We start from the raw sequence: 14831 nt of genomic DNA on the forward strand, positions 1-14831 counted from the left end.
TCAAGCCGGGAAGTAACGTTCATACAAAAAGTAAAACATGGATGCGGAAGTCTACAGCGAGTATAGACAGTCAGTGTCTTTGTTTCTAGTCCTTGTTACACAGTGCAAGAGCGGTCTGGCGTGTGTCTTATTATCGCATAGTAAACGTCTGTTTTTTTATTTACTGTGCATAAAATGGGTCATTTCTCGGCTCATACCCCAGTGTCCGTATTTCAGCATTTTAATCTCTAAGCAAGTGGGTTTCCAATTGGAAGCAGACCTTCTCTTGGCACAGAACACTGAATACTGAAGTCGGAGAATGTGCCAGGATAAACTGATAACATTTGTGGTATTTCCAAGGCATGTTCTTAGCCAGAAGGGACTTCAACCTGGTGATTGGAAAGCCAACCAACTGCTAAGTTTACTACGTGTGCTAGGCCTAAATGATTATAAAAAATATTTAAATTAAGCTTAATAATTTTAGTGAGTTCTTTTCTTTTTTTCTCTTTCTTTCTTTCTTTCTTTCTTTCTTTCTTTCTTTCTTTCTTTCTTTCTTTCTTTCTTTCTTTCTTTCTTTCTTTCTTTCTTTCTTTCTTTCTTTCTTTCTTTCTTTCTTTCTTTCTTTCTTTCTTTTTTGTTTTTTGAGACAAGGTTTATCTGTATAGCCCTGGCTGGCCTGGAACTCACTCTGTAGACCAGGCTGGCCTTGAACTCAGAAATCCCCCTGCCTCTGCCTCCCAAGTGCTGGGATTAAAGGCGTGCGCCACCACTGTGTAGAAGTCTTAGGAAACAGACAGGAAGAAGAGAATATAAATTTACTGTAGTTTTATGCAGGGGTGGCTGTTTCAAGTTTCAGGTTTGCTTTTGACTGTGACCCTGTGTGAAGGAAAACAGTACCAAACACAGCTTTTATGTTCTGCTTGTAACTTTGTTTTAACACAGGGTGTAGCATTCCCTCAGCAGTCTCCTACAACATTAGGAATTATGAAGGGTGCCTTGTGTTTTGCATGTGGCTCACTCACCAAGAAACATCTATGCTGTTCTGTAAATGTCCCCTGGTCCCTCTTCTGTCGTGGTGCGTAGCACAATAAGCAGCCAAGTTACCATGTCTCTGTTGACCAGTGGTTCTCAGCCTTCCTAGTGCTGTGACTGTTTAATACAGTTCCTCATGCGGTGGTAATCCCCAAGCATAAAGTTATTTTTGTGGCTACTTTGTAACTGTGACTATGCTACTGCTATAAATGGTAACATTTTCCAATCTTAATCTCACTCTCTGATACTTTTCTCTGAGAGGCCCACACCTGTGCTTCCAATGCATCTTAGTTTCTTCTTGCTTTCTCTCAACTCTCCTGCTATGTCTACAGGAAGCAATCCTTATTAAATCCTAACTCTACTTCATAAATGTGTTAAAGCAGTAGACTCATTTTAAGAACTGCCTTCTTAGACGTTCTGATGGTGTCTTACTGATCGTGCATAAAAATGTTGTTCATCTGTATCTTTGCCAATTCTGGGCATTGAGTTTTTGTTACTTTCCCCAGGTTTGCTATAGCAAAATCAGTGATTGGAGCTGGCTGCGGTGGCGCAGGCCTGTAATCACAGTACTCCGTGGAGAGGCTGAAGGATCAGGAAGGAGTTCAAGGCAGCCCTCAGCTACATGGCATGCTGGAGGTCAGCATGAACTACGTGGGAACTTGTGTCAAGAACAAAACCAAAGGAAAATCAAAGAGAAGATTGTTTCCTCTTGCATGCCCATGGCTGCACTGGGTACTCTGGGGTTAGTGAGCACTGATCTTCACACAGGGGCTCTCTCTGGAGTTAGCAGCATTGATCGTCACACCAGCACTCTCTCTGGGATTAGTGAGCACTGGTTTTCTTGTAAGTTCCTTTTTCATCTACTTCACCTGTTCTTTTTACTTTTGGAAACAGTTTTACTATTTGTGTGCACATGTGTGGACATAAGACAGAAACTGAGGAGTCAGCTCTCTCTCCACTGTGGGATCCAGGGCTTAAACTCTGGTTGTCAACCTTTTGGCCCCGTATTATATATTTTATAAATATTTTTCCTTATTTCCTTTTCCTTTTGATTTTTGTTAGGGCTGGTAAACTGAGAATTTGAAAATATGTGCTTACCCCATCAAGCTTTTCTCTAAAAGCTTGGTCCTTTTTTTTAGCTCAACGTTTTTATCTACTGAATAATTATGCAAACATTTACTTTTCTGGAAATCTTATGTTTTCATGTTCACATTAAAGTTTTAAGTTCATCTGGAATTTGTTTAACTGTAAAGTGCAAGATAAAAATCAACTATAATGGTTTCTCTAAGCAGTTAGCCAGCTGTGATCTAAATGGTCACTTAATTTAACACTGAGTTCAGAGTGGAGTTTGGCTCTGTTTGGGCTCTGTGTTATTGCTGTTTGCCAGTTATACCAGTCACACACTGTTTGAATGATCTTTTTCTTTTTTTTTTGTCCATTCTAAAGTCAGCTCAGGCAGGTTTCTGCACTTTACTTGGTTGATCTTACAGTTTATTCTTCCATATAAAGTTTAAAATGATTATTCTAACTTAAAAAGCTCCCATAGGAATTTCCACTGGGATTGTACTAAAAGTAAATATTAAATTTAAACTAAGTAACATCTTTACAATACTCTGTTACTTCTCTGTTTAGTGACAGTGACATGGTCACTGATAATATTGAAATAACACCTGTACCCAGGAGTAGGCAGCTGTTGGTGGCCATGCTGTGAGTCCCACCTGCCTCACTAAACCTCTTCACAACCTATGACATAGAAGCTACATCACAAGCACCTCACGGAGTAAAACCAAGGCACAGAATGTTGCATAATATGTTACAGTAGCAGCTGGAGGTGATGGAGCCCAGATCCCATGCTTTGCCTGGGGTCTAGACCATTGTCAATTCTCAGTTTCTTATATTCCCATAAGGTTTTTCTTATGTCACTAATATGTCTTCACAAATTGTTCTCAATAGATTTTGTTTGTCGTTATATTTTTCCCAGAATATTTTTACTTTAAAAAAGATTTTCTTTCTTTCTTTCTTTCTTTCTTTCTTTCTTTCTTTCTTTCTTTCTTTCTTTCTTTCTTTCTTTCTTTCTTTCTTTTCTTTCTTTCTTTCTTTCTTTCTTTCTTTCTTTCTTTCTTTCTTTCTTTCTTTCTTTCTTTCTTTTGTGTGTGTGTGTGTGTGTGTGTGTGTGTGTGTGTGTGGTTGATTCTCTGGAGCTAGGGTTACAGGCAGTTGTGACCTGCCTGATGTAAGTGCTGGGAACTGAACTCCTGTCCTCTGGAATTGCAGACGGTGCTCTTAACTTCTGAACCATCCCTCCAACTCCATGGACTATTTTCTAATGGTTGCCATTAAATTCTGGCCAAAGGTATTGGTAAAAGTTGAGGTTTCATAGCCAGGGGTAGTGGTAGGGGTGAACACAAAAGAGAACACTGATAAATAAAATTCATAATAAAATCCATTAATTGTATGTTAACTAAAAAAGTTACTGAGAATTAGAAAAATAAGGGAGGGGCTAATTGTGAAACATCCAGTTTAAGACCCCTTATTGTCTAGTAACATTATCTAGCAGAAACTAGTGACTTTAGTTCCTAGGAATGAACGGTTATCCCAAAGTATCTGAAGGTGTTGATGCTGTCTTCAGTTCTCTTGTGTCTTTAATGATGTCATGGCACTGTCTCACGGGGCAGAGATGGCCATGTGCAGTTATGAGCCCTTAAATAAAAACAAGTGAAATTAAACTTGAATTTCTTAATCACACAGCCAGGTTTCTAGTGTCAACATCCACCTTGTGGCATGTGGGGACCACACTAGCTGTCTTTCTAGAACACTCCTACCATTTGCAAGATGGCGATGCTAGGATAGTCACATCGCCATTACAGAGGAGGAGATGGGGTGCCTCGCTATTTCCTTTTCAACTTTAAAGTGAATGCCTTTCATAGTGATTTGGCATTAGAACGACACTGAGTTTAAATCTGTACTTGGAGACGTGTGCCACTGTGCTGAGGTGACACGCTTTCGCTTTTCACCTCTGGCCTCAGGGCTTTGCTGTGGGAAAAGCAAACTCCCTCTGAGATCTGCTCGCTCTCTCTGTCTTCTGCAGCCCTCAAGGCTGTGCTGGGAGTGGGGTGAGTCTGCGGTTCAAGCTACTTCACTACTCTGAGGCCTCTATTTCTCTGAGTGAATGAGGGGAGGCTGGCCACAGGAAAGGAAGACCAGCAAAAGGATGAGAGGTCAGAGTTCACAGAGCAATTGGCAAGTGCAGGGCTGTCCCGTGTCCTGTCCCCTTCCAACAGGACTCCCACCCCCTATGGTTTGCCCTCACAGAGGGCCAGTTCAAAAGCTCACTGTTCTAGGATGAAAATGGAATCCTCCAAGTTTCTGCCTTTCATTGGGACTGGACTTGGAGGGAAGATGGGAATTTACAGTGACTTTGGAAGCAACTTTCACATCGTGGACAATGAAAAAAGGTTTCAAACAGCACGCACATTTTGGACACACAAGAGCAGTTCCAGTTTTCAATAGAACTAACTGAATGCTTGCAATGTTTGATACTGTCCCAAGCCAGAGATTCCAGATGTCTATGAGGAAGCTGCTGCTTGTGTTTAAACAATCAAGAGGGTTTCAAGGTGTCAAGGAGAGAAAAAAAGGTGTGTCCTTCAATTTTCCTAACTTAAAAACAGCTTTCGACCTCCTGTCTTCTGCGGCTACAAGGAGAAGACCCTGAGTGGGTGGTGAGCTGCCTGGGGGTGGGGGTGGGGGCGGGGTCAGCCTTCCTTCCCTCCTAAGCCTCTGAGCTGCCAAGCAGACAGGATAAGCACAGGAGCACCCAGTGAGATGGAAAATGCAGTCCAGTGTGGCTGCTGTTCATCACTGCAGACAGAAGCCAGAAATTGTCCCTGTGATGGACGCCACATGCAAATAATAACCAGGCCCCCAGCATCTGCCCTTCTGGAACCCGTCTCTACTGGACAGCCACAGAGTCACACATCTTTAAATTCAGATCTTGCCTGCTGCAAACGTCTCCCGAGGATCCATTGTTATGACAGTCCGTTTTCCCTGGTGAGATGCGCTTGGTTTTACTTCCATCTTCCTGATTTTATGTGAGGAATTCACCACAATGAGAGTTTCTTGGCTACTCCCAGCAAGGATCTTCCAGATTGAAAAAGTCCCAGAGTCCACACATTCGAGTCCAGTATTCTGGTTTTTGCTTTATTGAGGATTAATCTGTTTAAACCATCTTGATTTCATTCTTCCTCTAGAGTCTCCAGTGCTTTGTTGAGAAGCCTCGAGCTCCACAGGCCCTAACTAGGCAGGGCCTACATGGGTGGTGAAGGACTTAGACCCTAGGAAGGAATCAGGCACTTACTGCCTTCCTAGGGCTGGTTCAGTGCTGAGTGTGGAGTGTGCATTGAAAACTCATGCCAAGCCTCATCCTGATCCCCTAGCTGGGCAACCTTGGGTTGTACCTACCCAGGAGCAGTCGAGACTCAGGTCAGAACCAGGAACAGCAATAGGACCAGACTCCCTGGAGGCCTCATTAGCACTGAACATTTCTCTGAAGACCCCTGTAAGAGGCTGTGCTGGCAAACCTCCCATCTACCCCCCACTCCAAGTGTCATATAAATGGCTTTGCAGGCAAGGCCCTCCCCCCCCTACACCAGTGACACCAGGACTTACTGAGTGTGACTGAATCATTGATTTTGAAGCTGCAGAGGACCCTGTCCACATTGCGGGCGTGTCGGAAGCCATTTCCTCTCACCACCACTTGAAAGGACTCTGAAAAGAGGAACAACAGCACGCATTACATGGCCATCGTCTGTAAACTTGCTTTCTGCCCACCACAGAGCCCTGGCTGCGATTTCCAGAAGCTTCAGAGTCCCAGGGATCAGGTCAGATCTGAGAACAAGAGCAACAGGAAGGCTTCGTTCTGCTCACTGACCCCTTCTCCCCAGTTCTCAAGGAAGACACAGAACTTCCTGCTCGGAGGCTCCATCCCTACTTTAGCTCCTTAGCTCCTGCCTGTAACACCCCCTCCTCCCCTCACCTCCTCTCTATTCTAACTCACCTATTGTTCAAGTCTAGACCATTCTAAAACAGAGGGGACAGAGGGAAGGGCCTTTCACTTCCTTCCCAACATCCCTCCTTTAGTCCAATTTACATTTTGGAATCTCTTGAGAGACTTTCTTCAGACCCCAGGTGCCTGTCAGCTTTAGAAGCTAAGTCCCTGGCCCATCAGAGCCTGCACTTAAACCTTTGCTGGGCATGCAGTTGTGTAATGTCTGATCATATCCTTTAGTCCCTCTCTCCCCTAACCAGAAAAGCATTCCTTGGGGTCAGCAGTTGGATGATATCCCAGCAGCTCTCCTCTCTCCTGGGGACACAGCTGTCTTGTGTAGCCGTCACTGTATACAGCTGCAGAACTCTGTGGAGGTCAGGTGTCAAGCATGAACCTGCTTGAAAGGACACTGGATCTTCAGTGCAGGGCCAGTTCTCTATGACTAGAAGAGACCTCATGGGCTCCCATATCAATTTCACACTGGTAGAGTGTGTGTCCGTTTATTAACATGTATGATTGACATTGTTACAGGTTAAAAATCTCTTTATAATATTGTTCTACCAAGGAAAACAGCCAGCTAGTGAGTTAGTGACATGCTTAAGAATACCTGTTTATACTAGATGTCAAGGGATCGATTCTGCTTATTTATTTACTTATTTATTTCTGTGTGTCTGTGCACCTGCTTCTAGAGGCCAGAGGACAAACTTAGCTGTTGTTCCTCAGGAGCTGTCCTCCTTGGGCTTTGAGGCAGGGTCTCTCCCTGACTTTCCAATAGCCAAGCAAGCTGGACTGGAGGGCCAGTGGGCCCCAGCTGCCTTTGTTTTCCCAGTGCTAACGGTGACACATATGTGCCACCAGGATGGCTTTAAGAGTTCTCTTCTCTGGAACATGTGTTCTGGGGATTGAACTCAGATCCAGGTGCCAAGCACTTTACTAACTGAGCCATCTGCCCAGAACTCACTCACCTTTATCTTGATTACATGTGCATAAATGAAAATTAGGGTCTGGAATAATGCTTTAGCAATAGACAGAGGCAGCATAGAGTCTGAAGGGAAACTTCCACAACTGTAGAAGTGTTTCTGAAGTAAGCTGCTACCCAAGCAGAGACTGTGGGGGGAGAATGTGTTAAGGAGCTAGCTTATGTGACTCTTTCAAAGTTAAATACATGTCATGAGCTTATGTCACACTCATTCCCATGGAACTCAAGAGATCTCGTTTGCCAAAGCAGTAACTGACAGCTAACGGCCCCTCACCATGCCAGCCCAGTGATGAACATTGTGTGGATCTGATCTCCATCATCCACAGGCCCATCTTCCCACAGGCTAGGGGCTGCAGCTGAGAAAGTGATCTCATAGATTCAATCACTTAGGAGCACACATACTAAAAACCCCTTGGGCCTGATCTGGAATCCTGGGCATCCAGGCACCAGGGCCCACTCCCTTAGCCCTCATCCTCTTAAGACCATCTGGTAATCCTAATTTTGGACAGGTGGGCTCATTTGTGGAGACCTACACATGAGCTAATTGTGAGGAGGCCAGAGGCATAGAGGGTTGATATTGCAAATAAGAGGGGAAGGGAGGAATCAGAGGGATGGAGACCAGGAGGGCAAGGGGATTAAAGTTCTGACCTTTTGATGATTTGCCCGGAACCAGCAAAGCTGGACTCATATCCTCAGGGTCAGAGCCTTGGATGGGAACTTTATTAATCGATAGGGTTTTTCAGGACTACAATCATGAGTAGTAAGGATTTATATATGCATTTTGATACTTTCACACAATTGCTAAGTTGAGAAAAGTGGATTTAAAACTGTAGCTGCTCCGCACCCCAGCACATTGCTGACCATCATCTGGTTCAGTGGGCGGCAGACACTTACTGCATCTTATTCCTCAAGGCAGCTAGGAGAAAGCTATCTGGTGTTTCCAGTTTAAATGCCAGACATATAGACATCTGGTTGACACGTCTGCTGATTCTGCATGTTTTCTGCCTTGCCCTCAGCCTCCCTCTTGTTTCCTCACAGATCAGCAAAGGGAGAGGAGATGCTGGAAGGAGGCTGCACGCCAAGCCCTCTTCCCTAACACCATGTTCAGCACTGCCGGTTCAGCTGCTGCGGCCCCTATAAAAGAAGGTCCCCACATGTCTGGTTGGCCCAGCCTCAGGGAGCTGAGGAAGGAAGACAGCAGGGACCCATGATGGGAACCAAACCGTGCAACCACTTAGGCCTGGGGAGAAGAGTTGGAGTGAGAGGCGGGCTCTTACCCTGCCTGGCACAGTTTCTATGTCAGCGCACACATTTGGTTGCCAGAACAGCTCAAACATCTGATCCAGCAGCCTCACAGGAATGCCAGATCCTCATACAAAGAAGTTATATAATCCAACTCTGTATGAGGAATCTGTAGCAAGGAGGAACCAGGGTACACCTCACCCAGGACTCCCCACTCTAATGCTCCTCACCCTCAGAACCCTACCTCTGCCCTTCACAGTTCGGTGCTTACAGGAAATGTACACACAGGACCTTCTGCAGGATCCTATCTCCTTCAGGAAGTGTTGCTGTGGATTGTGTGCCTTCAGGGTAGAATTGTCTATGTGCTGTGATCTTTAACTTAATCTTTGGTGACATCCTTTAAGGGATGTATCCCCAAGACGTATAAATTCATAAGGATTCTTTGGTAATTTTTCCCCTTATGGTAATGTAAGGTTCTTAATGGCAGAAGCTAGCATTTCAGATTCTTCTGGATGCTTGTCTGTGTCTGACCTGGGGTGGGTTTGTCTCCATGTAAGCTCATTGGATGAAAGAAAGACAAGGGGGAAAAGCAACGTGCTCATGTGTTCAAGTCCTAGCTTGGACTAATCTGCATATTTTTTCTGAGGTTAAAAAATGAAAATACTTTCACCATCATTAGTCATTACAGAAATGCAAATAAAAACATGCACAAGAACTCACAATAGCATTTTCGTAAGAGCCTACAGCAGGAACAATGGATGCCCATTCACTGATGAATAGGCTTCTCTACATAACAGAATAGTCCCTAACCACAAAAAGAGACCAGGTTCTAATGCACATAGTGACATGGGAGCCTTAAGAACGCTATGCTAAATGAGAGAAATCAGATACAGAATTCCACCCATGTGAAATGCCCACCTTAGCCAAGTCAGAGACAGGAAGCAGGTTAGTGGCTGCAGTGGTGGCCGTGGGGGTAGGGTGGGGAGTGACTGCTCATTAGGTACACAGTTTCTTTCTGGATGATGAAAGCATTATGGAATTAGGTGGCTGCTGTGGCCACACAAGACTGATATATTAAAAACCCTAAATAAATTGTATGCTTTACAAGGGAAAATTTCATAGTTTGTGAATTAAAAAGAGCAAAAACCAAAAGGTTCGGCAAACATTCTATAGGCTTTCCTTTCTTCAATTTTCTTCCTTTTTTACAAAAAACTTTAAATGCATGTTTTGGAATAACCCTCTCACACTCTGGACATTTGTATATTTTCTTCTTGCTCTGCTCACTCAATACTGCTGTATCTGACTGCGGTCAGGGCTATGTCGTCCTTTAGGTCAGTGTGGGTTTTCTTTCCCAATAAATGCTTATTGCACCTTGTAACATATATTAGAACACTTTGGTTTTATAAAAACTTCTGTGAGACATAATTGGCATAGGCTAGCATGCACAGGAAGGGGAGGATTTGACACGAGACACACACTTGACAGCAGACAGGATGGTGACCTCTTTCTAAGCATCAATGTTTCCCTCTGTCAACTTTAACTGCAGTTCCTGTTCCCCCTTCTCTCCCAGGAACCACTGGTCTGCTTTCTAAGGAAGCATCCTTTTGTTGGGGTTGGTCTTTTGCACTGTATATTTAGAGTTCTGCATTGTAGTCAGATGCTGAGTTCTGTGCCCCAAGATCAGGCTGCAGTGTGGATATGAGCATCATCGTGACATTGACCAATGTGTTGTAAAGAATGCACCACAATAATCTCTGATTGGATAATAAAAGGCTAGAGCCTGTGACTGGGCAGGAGAGAGAGGAAGGCGGGACTTGAGATGGAGTAGGGAGCCTCAGGTAGGGACCATGAAGGGAAGGAAAAGATAGGGGCAGAGGGAGGTGGCCATGAGGCATGATGGACCATGAGGATGGGCCATGAGCATGTGGCCAAGAGAAAGTCACCCTGAGGACACACGTGGAGCAGAGCAAACAGAGCAAGATTCAGTTGGCAAATAACACTGCTGGGATGTAGATTAGAATAGCCCAGAACCTGACCAGCAGAGTACCACAGCTAGTTAATAAAATAAAGTGTCTCTATATCTTTTATTTGGATGCTACATGGGCTAGAGTGGGGCTGAAAGCCCTATAAGATGACTTCTATATCAGTTTGCATTTTCTAGAAGTTCATGAGAATGGAATCACTCAAACAGGCTGTTTTACTCAGCTTCTTTGGTAGTGTGATCAAGACTTGCCTGTGATTACTCTGAGGTTTACACAGGTTTTGTTTCAGGACTAAGTATTATTCCAACATACAGAAAAATTAAATTGTTTCTGTCCATACACTTGCTTGTGAATACATGAGTGGTTTACAGCTTTGAGTCTATTAAAAACAGCTAGTATGAGCAACTGTCTGTTCATTTTTTTCTGGTCATAGATTTCATTTTTCTTTTTATCTTGGACAAATGTCTAGGGCTGGCAAGGCTGGCCCATTTAGTCATTTGTTTAATTATTTTAAGAAATTATTTCCAGGGCTGGAGAGATGTCTCAGCAGTTAAGAGCACTGACTCTTCTTCCAGAGGACCTGAGTTCAGTTCCCAGAAACCATATGGTGGCCTGCAACCATCTATAATGTGATCTGGTTCTCTTTGCTGGCATGCAGGTATACATGCAATACTCATATACATTAAATAAATAAATTAATCTTTTAAAAATAGTTTTCCACTGTGGCTTTCCACTTTGCATTCTCATTGACAGCATATGAGAGCTCTTCCAATTAGAAATATTGATTGGAAGGGTGTGGGTGTGTCTATCTAGAAGATGATGAAACGCTCATTCAGAAGAGAGTCTAGTGTCAGGCAGGAGTGCTCTGTGAAACACTGAGAAGGTCAAGAAATGAAACCTTAAGTTGACTTTGCCCAAATGAGTCTATTTCACACCTCTAAATTCCAACAGCAAATGCTTTGCTTTGGGGTAACCTTCCTGCCTCAGTGAGAAGCTGTGGGGAACAGTGGGTACTACAACTGCCTCTGAAGTGGCCCTGTGAGAGGCTGCATGTGATGTCCTTTCTGGAAATGCTAATAAGGACTCCAAGTGCGGAGTCCAATCAGTTCTTTCCAGGAGTCCTTGCTCATGAGAGAGTGAGTGGTGAACTCTGAACCCGAGGCCCACTGAGCTCAGCACAGGGTGTGTTGCTAGGCAGGAGCTCAGCTAGGTGGAGCCGGCCTTTCGATGGGCAGTCCTTCCTAACTCCACAGAGCCTGGCATGCAAGAACGTTTAATAAGAACTCTGAAGGACATCCATGTAGGGAGAGAGCACAGTTGTTTAAGCGAAGGTGTCCAAGCTATCACACAGCAGGTGGCTGCTGCTTTGGACCAGGGACTGGATTAAGACAAAGCAGCATGGTGAATGGCCACCATATATTGGTCTGAGTCAGGGCTGACAGCACAGAATGGAAAGGGACTGTTGAATGGAAAGAGTACATGCTCTTAAGGAAGTTGCTTGTTTCCAACAATGGTTATCCATGGAGGGGACACAGCTCCATCGTCACTAGACCTGACTTTCCTAGACAGTACGAAAATCGAATCTTTAAGTGCATTGGTGTCTTAGTATGTCAACAATGACTGTATTTTTAAAAAGTGCAGTGAACACATGTGTGAGTCACTTAAAGCTTGCAGGTTCCCAGCTTGCAGCCTCTGAGCCTGGAGGCATTCTGCTACACCCTGCTACATAGGTACTGTGTCTAGCCGTTTTCCTTAGCCCTGCAAAGCTCTACCCTTTGTAGCAATCCTGGAAGAACATTATCCCTCCCCATATCTGCTGCTTAGTACCTGACACTGAACCACCTATCCACAGGATCTGACAGACCTTGCAGGCCCAGGACTTCTGGGCCCAGCATTAAGTTCATTACACAATTTTTAAAATTGTCTTGAACACCTTAATGGCATGTAAGGGAGACTTTGAGTAATTTGTTGAATCTAGAATTATCAAGGAGGGCTTTTTTTCTGTTGTCTAACATGGTTATTGCTTTTTTGATTGTGTTTCATGCTAAACAGTTAAAAAGTATAATAACCGTGTACAGTTGCACAGAGGAGTTGAAAGGGACCCAACTGAGAAGACTCTATGGTATTGTGCTATGAAGGAGCACATAAATGAAGACACTCAGCGACTTTTATCGATGGCCTATTCAGCAGTGGTGTACTGGTTCGTTTTGTGTGTCAACTTGATACAGGCTGGAGTTATCACAGGGAAAGGAGCTTCAGTTGGGGAAGTGCCTCCATGAGATCCAGCTGTGAGGCATTTTCTCAATTAGTGATCAAGCAGGGAGGGCCCCTTGTGGGTGGTGCCACCCCTGGGCTGGTAGTCTTGGGTTCTATAAGAAGCAAGCCAAAAAGAAACATCCCTCCATGGCCTCTGTATCAGCTCCTGCCTCCTGACCTGCCTGAGTTCCAGTCCCGACTTCCTTTGGTGATGAACAGCAATGCAGAAATGTAAGCTAAATAAACCTTTTCCTCCCCAGCTTGCTTCTTGGTTATGATGTTTGTGCAGGAATAGAAACTCTGACTAAGACAGGTTGGTACTCTGCTAGGCACTGGGGCCTGGAGAGAAATAAGGTGCTTAGGGGAAGGAGATAATGAGTCTTGAGAATTAGAAACTGCCATCCCCTGCAGGCTTTCTGATGTCTCACAAGGTTGCTACACATCCAAGATTGCAAAGTGAAAGCCCGGGGCTTCTTCATGTGTGAGAGAACTGCACAATCAAGGGACTCCCTTGTCTTCTAGTTATTTTGAAGTTCCAAAGTATAAAAAACCGTATTGTATTCACACAATACATGAAGTTCAAGAACTCTGAATAACCCACACCCTGCAGAGGAACTCAGGGGTGCTGACCTTGAAGTCAATAAAGTCTAATCCAGTTTAGGCTCCACCCTGTGCAGGCCCATTACAAGGCCCTAGCATGACTTTATGTGATCATATCTTTTGACAAATTTCCCTCCCGTGTGTTTTTTTTTAATTTATTCATTTTATGTGCATGTGTTTTGCCTGTGTGTATATGTGTGCACCATGTGCATGCTTCATGTCTTTGGAGTTTCATCAGAAGAGTGTTTGAGATCCCCTGGAACTGGAGTTACAAAAGATTGTGAACCACCATGTAGGTGCTGGGAGCCTGGGTCCTTTGCAAGAACCGTGAGTGCTCTTAATGCCTGAGCTGCCTCTCCTGCCCACCCGCTTCATTCTTACAAGGTACACTATGTAGCTCAGGCTGGCTTTGAATGCTCCATCCTCCTGCCTCAGCCTCACAAGCATTGGGATTGTACATACACCTCACCTCACCAGGCTTTCCTTGAAGATATTCTCTTGGGGTGACCCCTGCAGTGACTGCAGTGAACCCATTTCTCTGACATCTGTGTTTCTGAACAATTTATTTGAACATATGAAGGGGATTTTTAAAATTGCTTTTCTTTGGGAAATTAACACATATTTCTGAATAGTCACCATTTATTTTGCTAACAGCTTTACACACATATATATACATACTTGTGTGTGTGTTCATGTGTGCACATATGCATTAATGTAAGTATGTAGTTAAGTACTGAGTCTTGTTAACAAGTATGTATGCATGTATGTATGTATACATGTATGTATGTATTTATGTGATGTTGACATAGACTTAGTGTCTCCCTCCTTGGCTATTTTCAATTGCTCTAAAGTGTAATAGATAATTGAGAAGGAAATTCACAAGCAACTCCCTCAATTACAGCAGTAAATAAGCAAGCTCTTCCTTCAGGGTCTACTGTCTCATCAGGGTGGGGTGACATATTTCCTGTTGATAATTAATAGAGACTAGCAATGGTGCATCAACAAGGAATTCACAACAGTGAATGGCAAAAGGTCAGGACCACAGAATCCAGCCTTGTGTCTCCATCGCCCAGCAGTATGCCTGGCCTGCAGTAGGTTAAGAGGATTGTTAAATGAATAAAACGAGACAGGGAGAGGCCTGTGTATGAGAGGAGCTCATGCTTGAAGCCTTAGAGTTCAAAGCGGGCCAAAGCCTTAGTTTCCATCACTTGGAGATGATATTGTGACTCAAAGAAAAGGCTGCTTGTGGGGTTGCACAGATGGCTCCTCTAGAGGTACTGAGTTCAATTCCCAGCAACCACATGGTGGCTCACAACCACCTGTAAGGGGATCGGATGTCCTCTTCTGGCATGCCAGCTCTATGTGCAGATAGAGCATTCATATGCATAAAATAAATAAATCTTATTTTTTTTAAAAGAGCATTAAAAGACTGCTCTCTAGAGATTTTCTCCATTGATGATAAATTGTAGTGGGTCTAAAGGTGATGCCTGAAATTCTGTATCATTATTATGTAAGGCCTGGTAGATTGAACAATTAAGACAAATGTATCAAATACACAGAATACTAGAAAGCAGCATTTCAGGGGGGGCTGAGGGCTCACTGTGACCCTCTGTGTGATCTGTAGGGCTGTCATGATGAAGAACACCTCCACTCACAGGTAGGGTGGTGTGGTGGTCAGCCTTGCACTGAATGGGGATGAGACAAGCATACATGTTCC

The 14831-nt window shown here is 44.0% G+C and overlaps 1 protein-coding gene across 1 annotated transcript in view; it reads right to left on the bottom strand.

Annotated features, from left to right (window-relative positions):
• Nucleotides 1-14831, bottom strand: part of Antxr1 (ANTXR cell adhesion molecule 1) — a 188343-nt gene that overhangs the window by 108859 nt on the left and 64653 nt on the right. The window contains exon 10 of the mRNA XM_052174247.1: nt 5677-5775. Within this exon, the coding sequence (XP_052030207.1) occupies nt 5677-5775 (99 nt within the window). The remainder of the gene's footprint in view (nt 1-5676; nt 5776-14831) is intronic.

The sequence above is a fragment of the Apodemus sylvaticus genome, chromosome 2 (assembly GCF_947179515.1).
Source record: "Apodemus sylvaticus chromosome 2, mApoSyl1.1, whole genome shotgun sequence".
Taxonomy (NCBI): Eukaryota; Metazoa; Chordata; class Mammalia; order Rodentia; family Muridae; genus Apodemus; species Apodemus sylvaticus.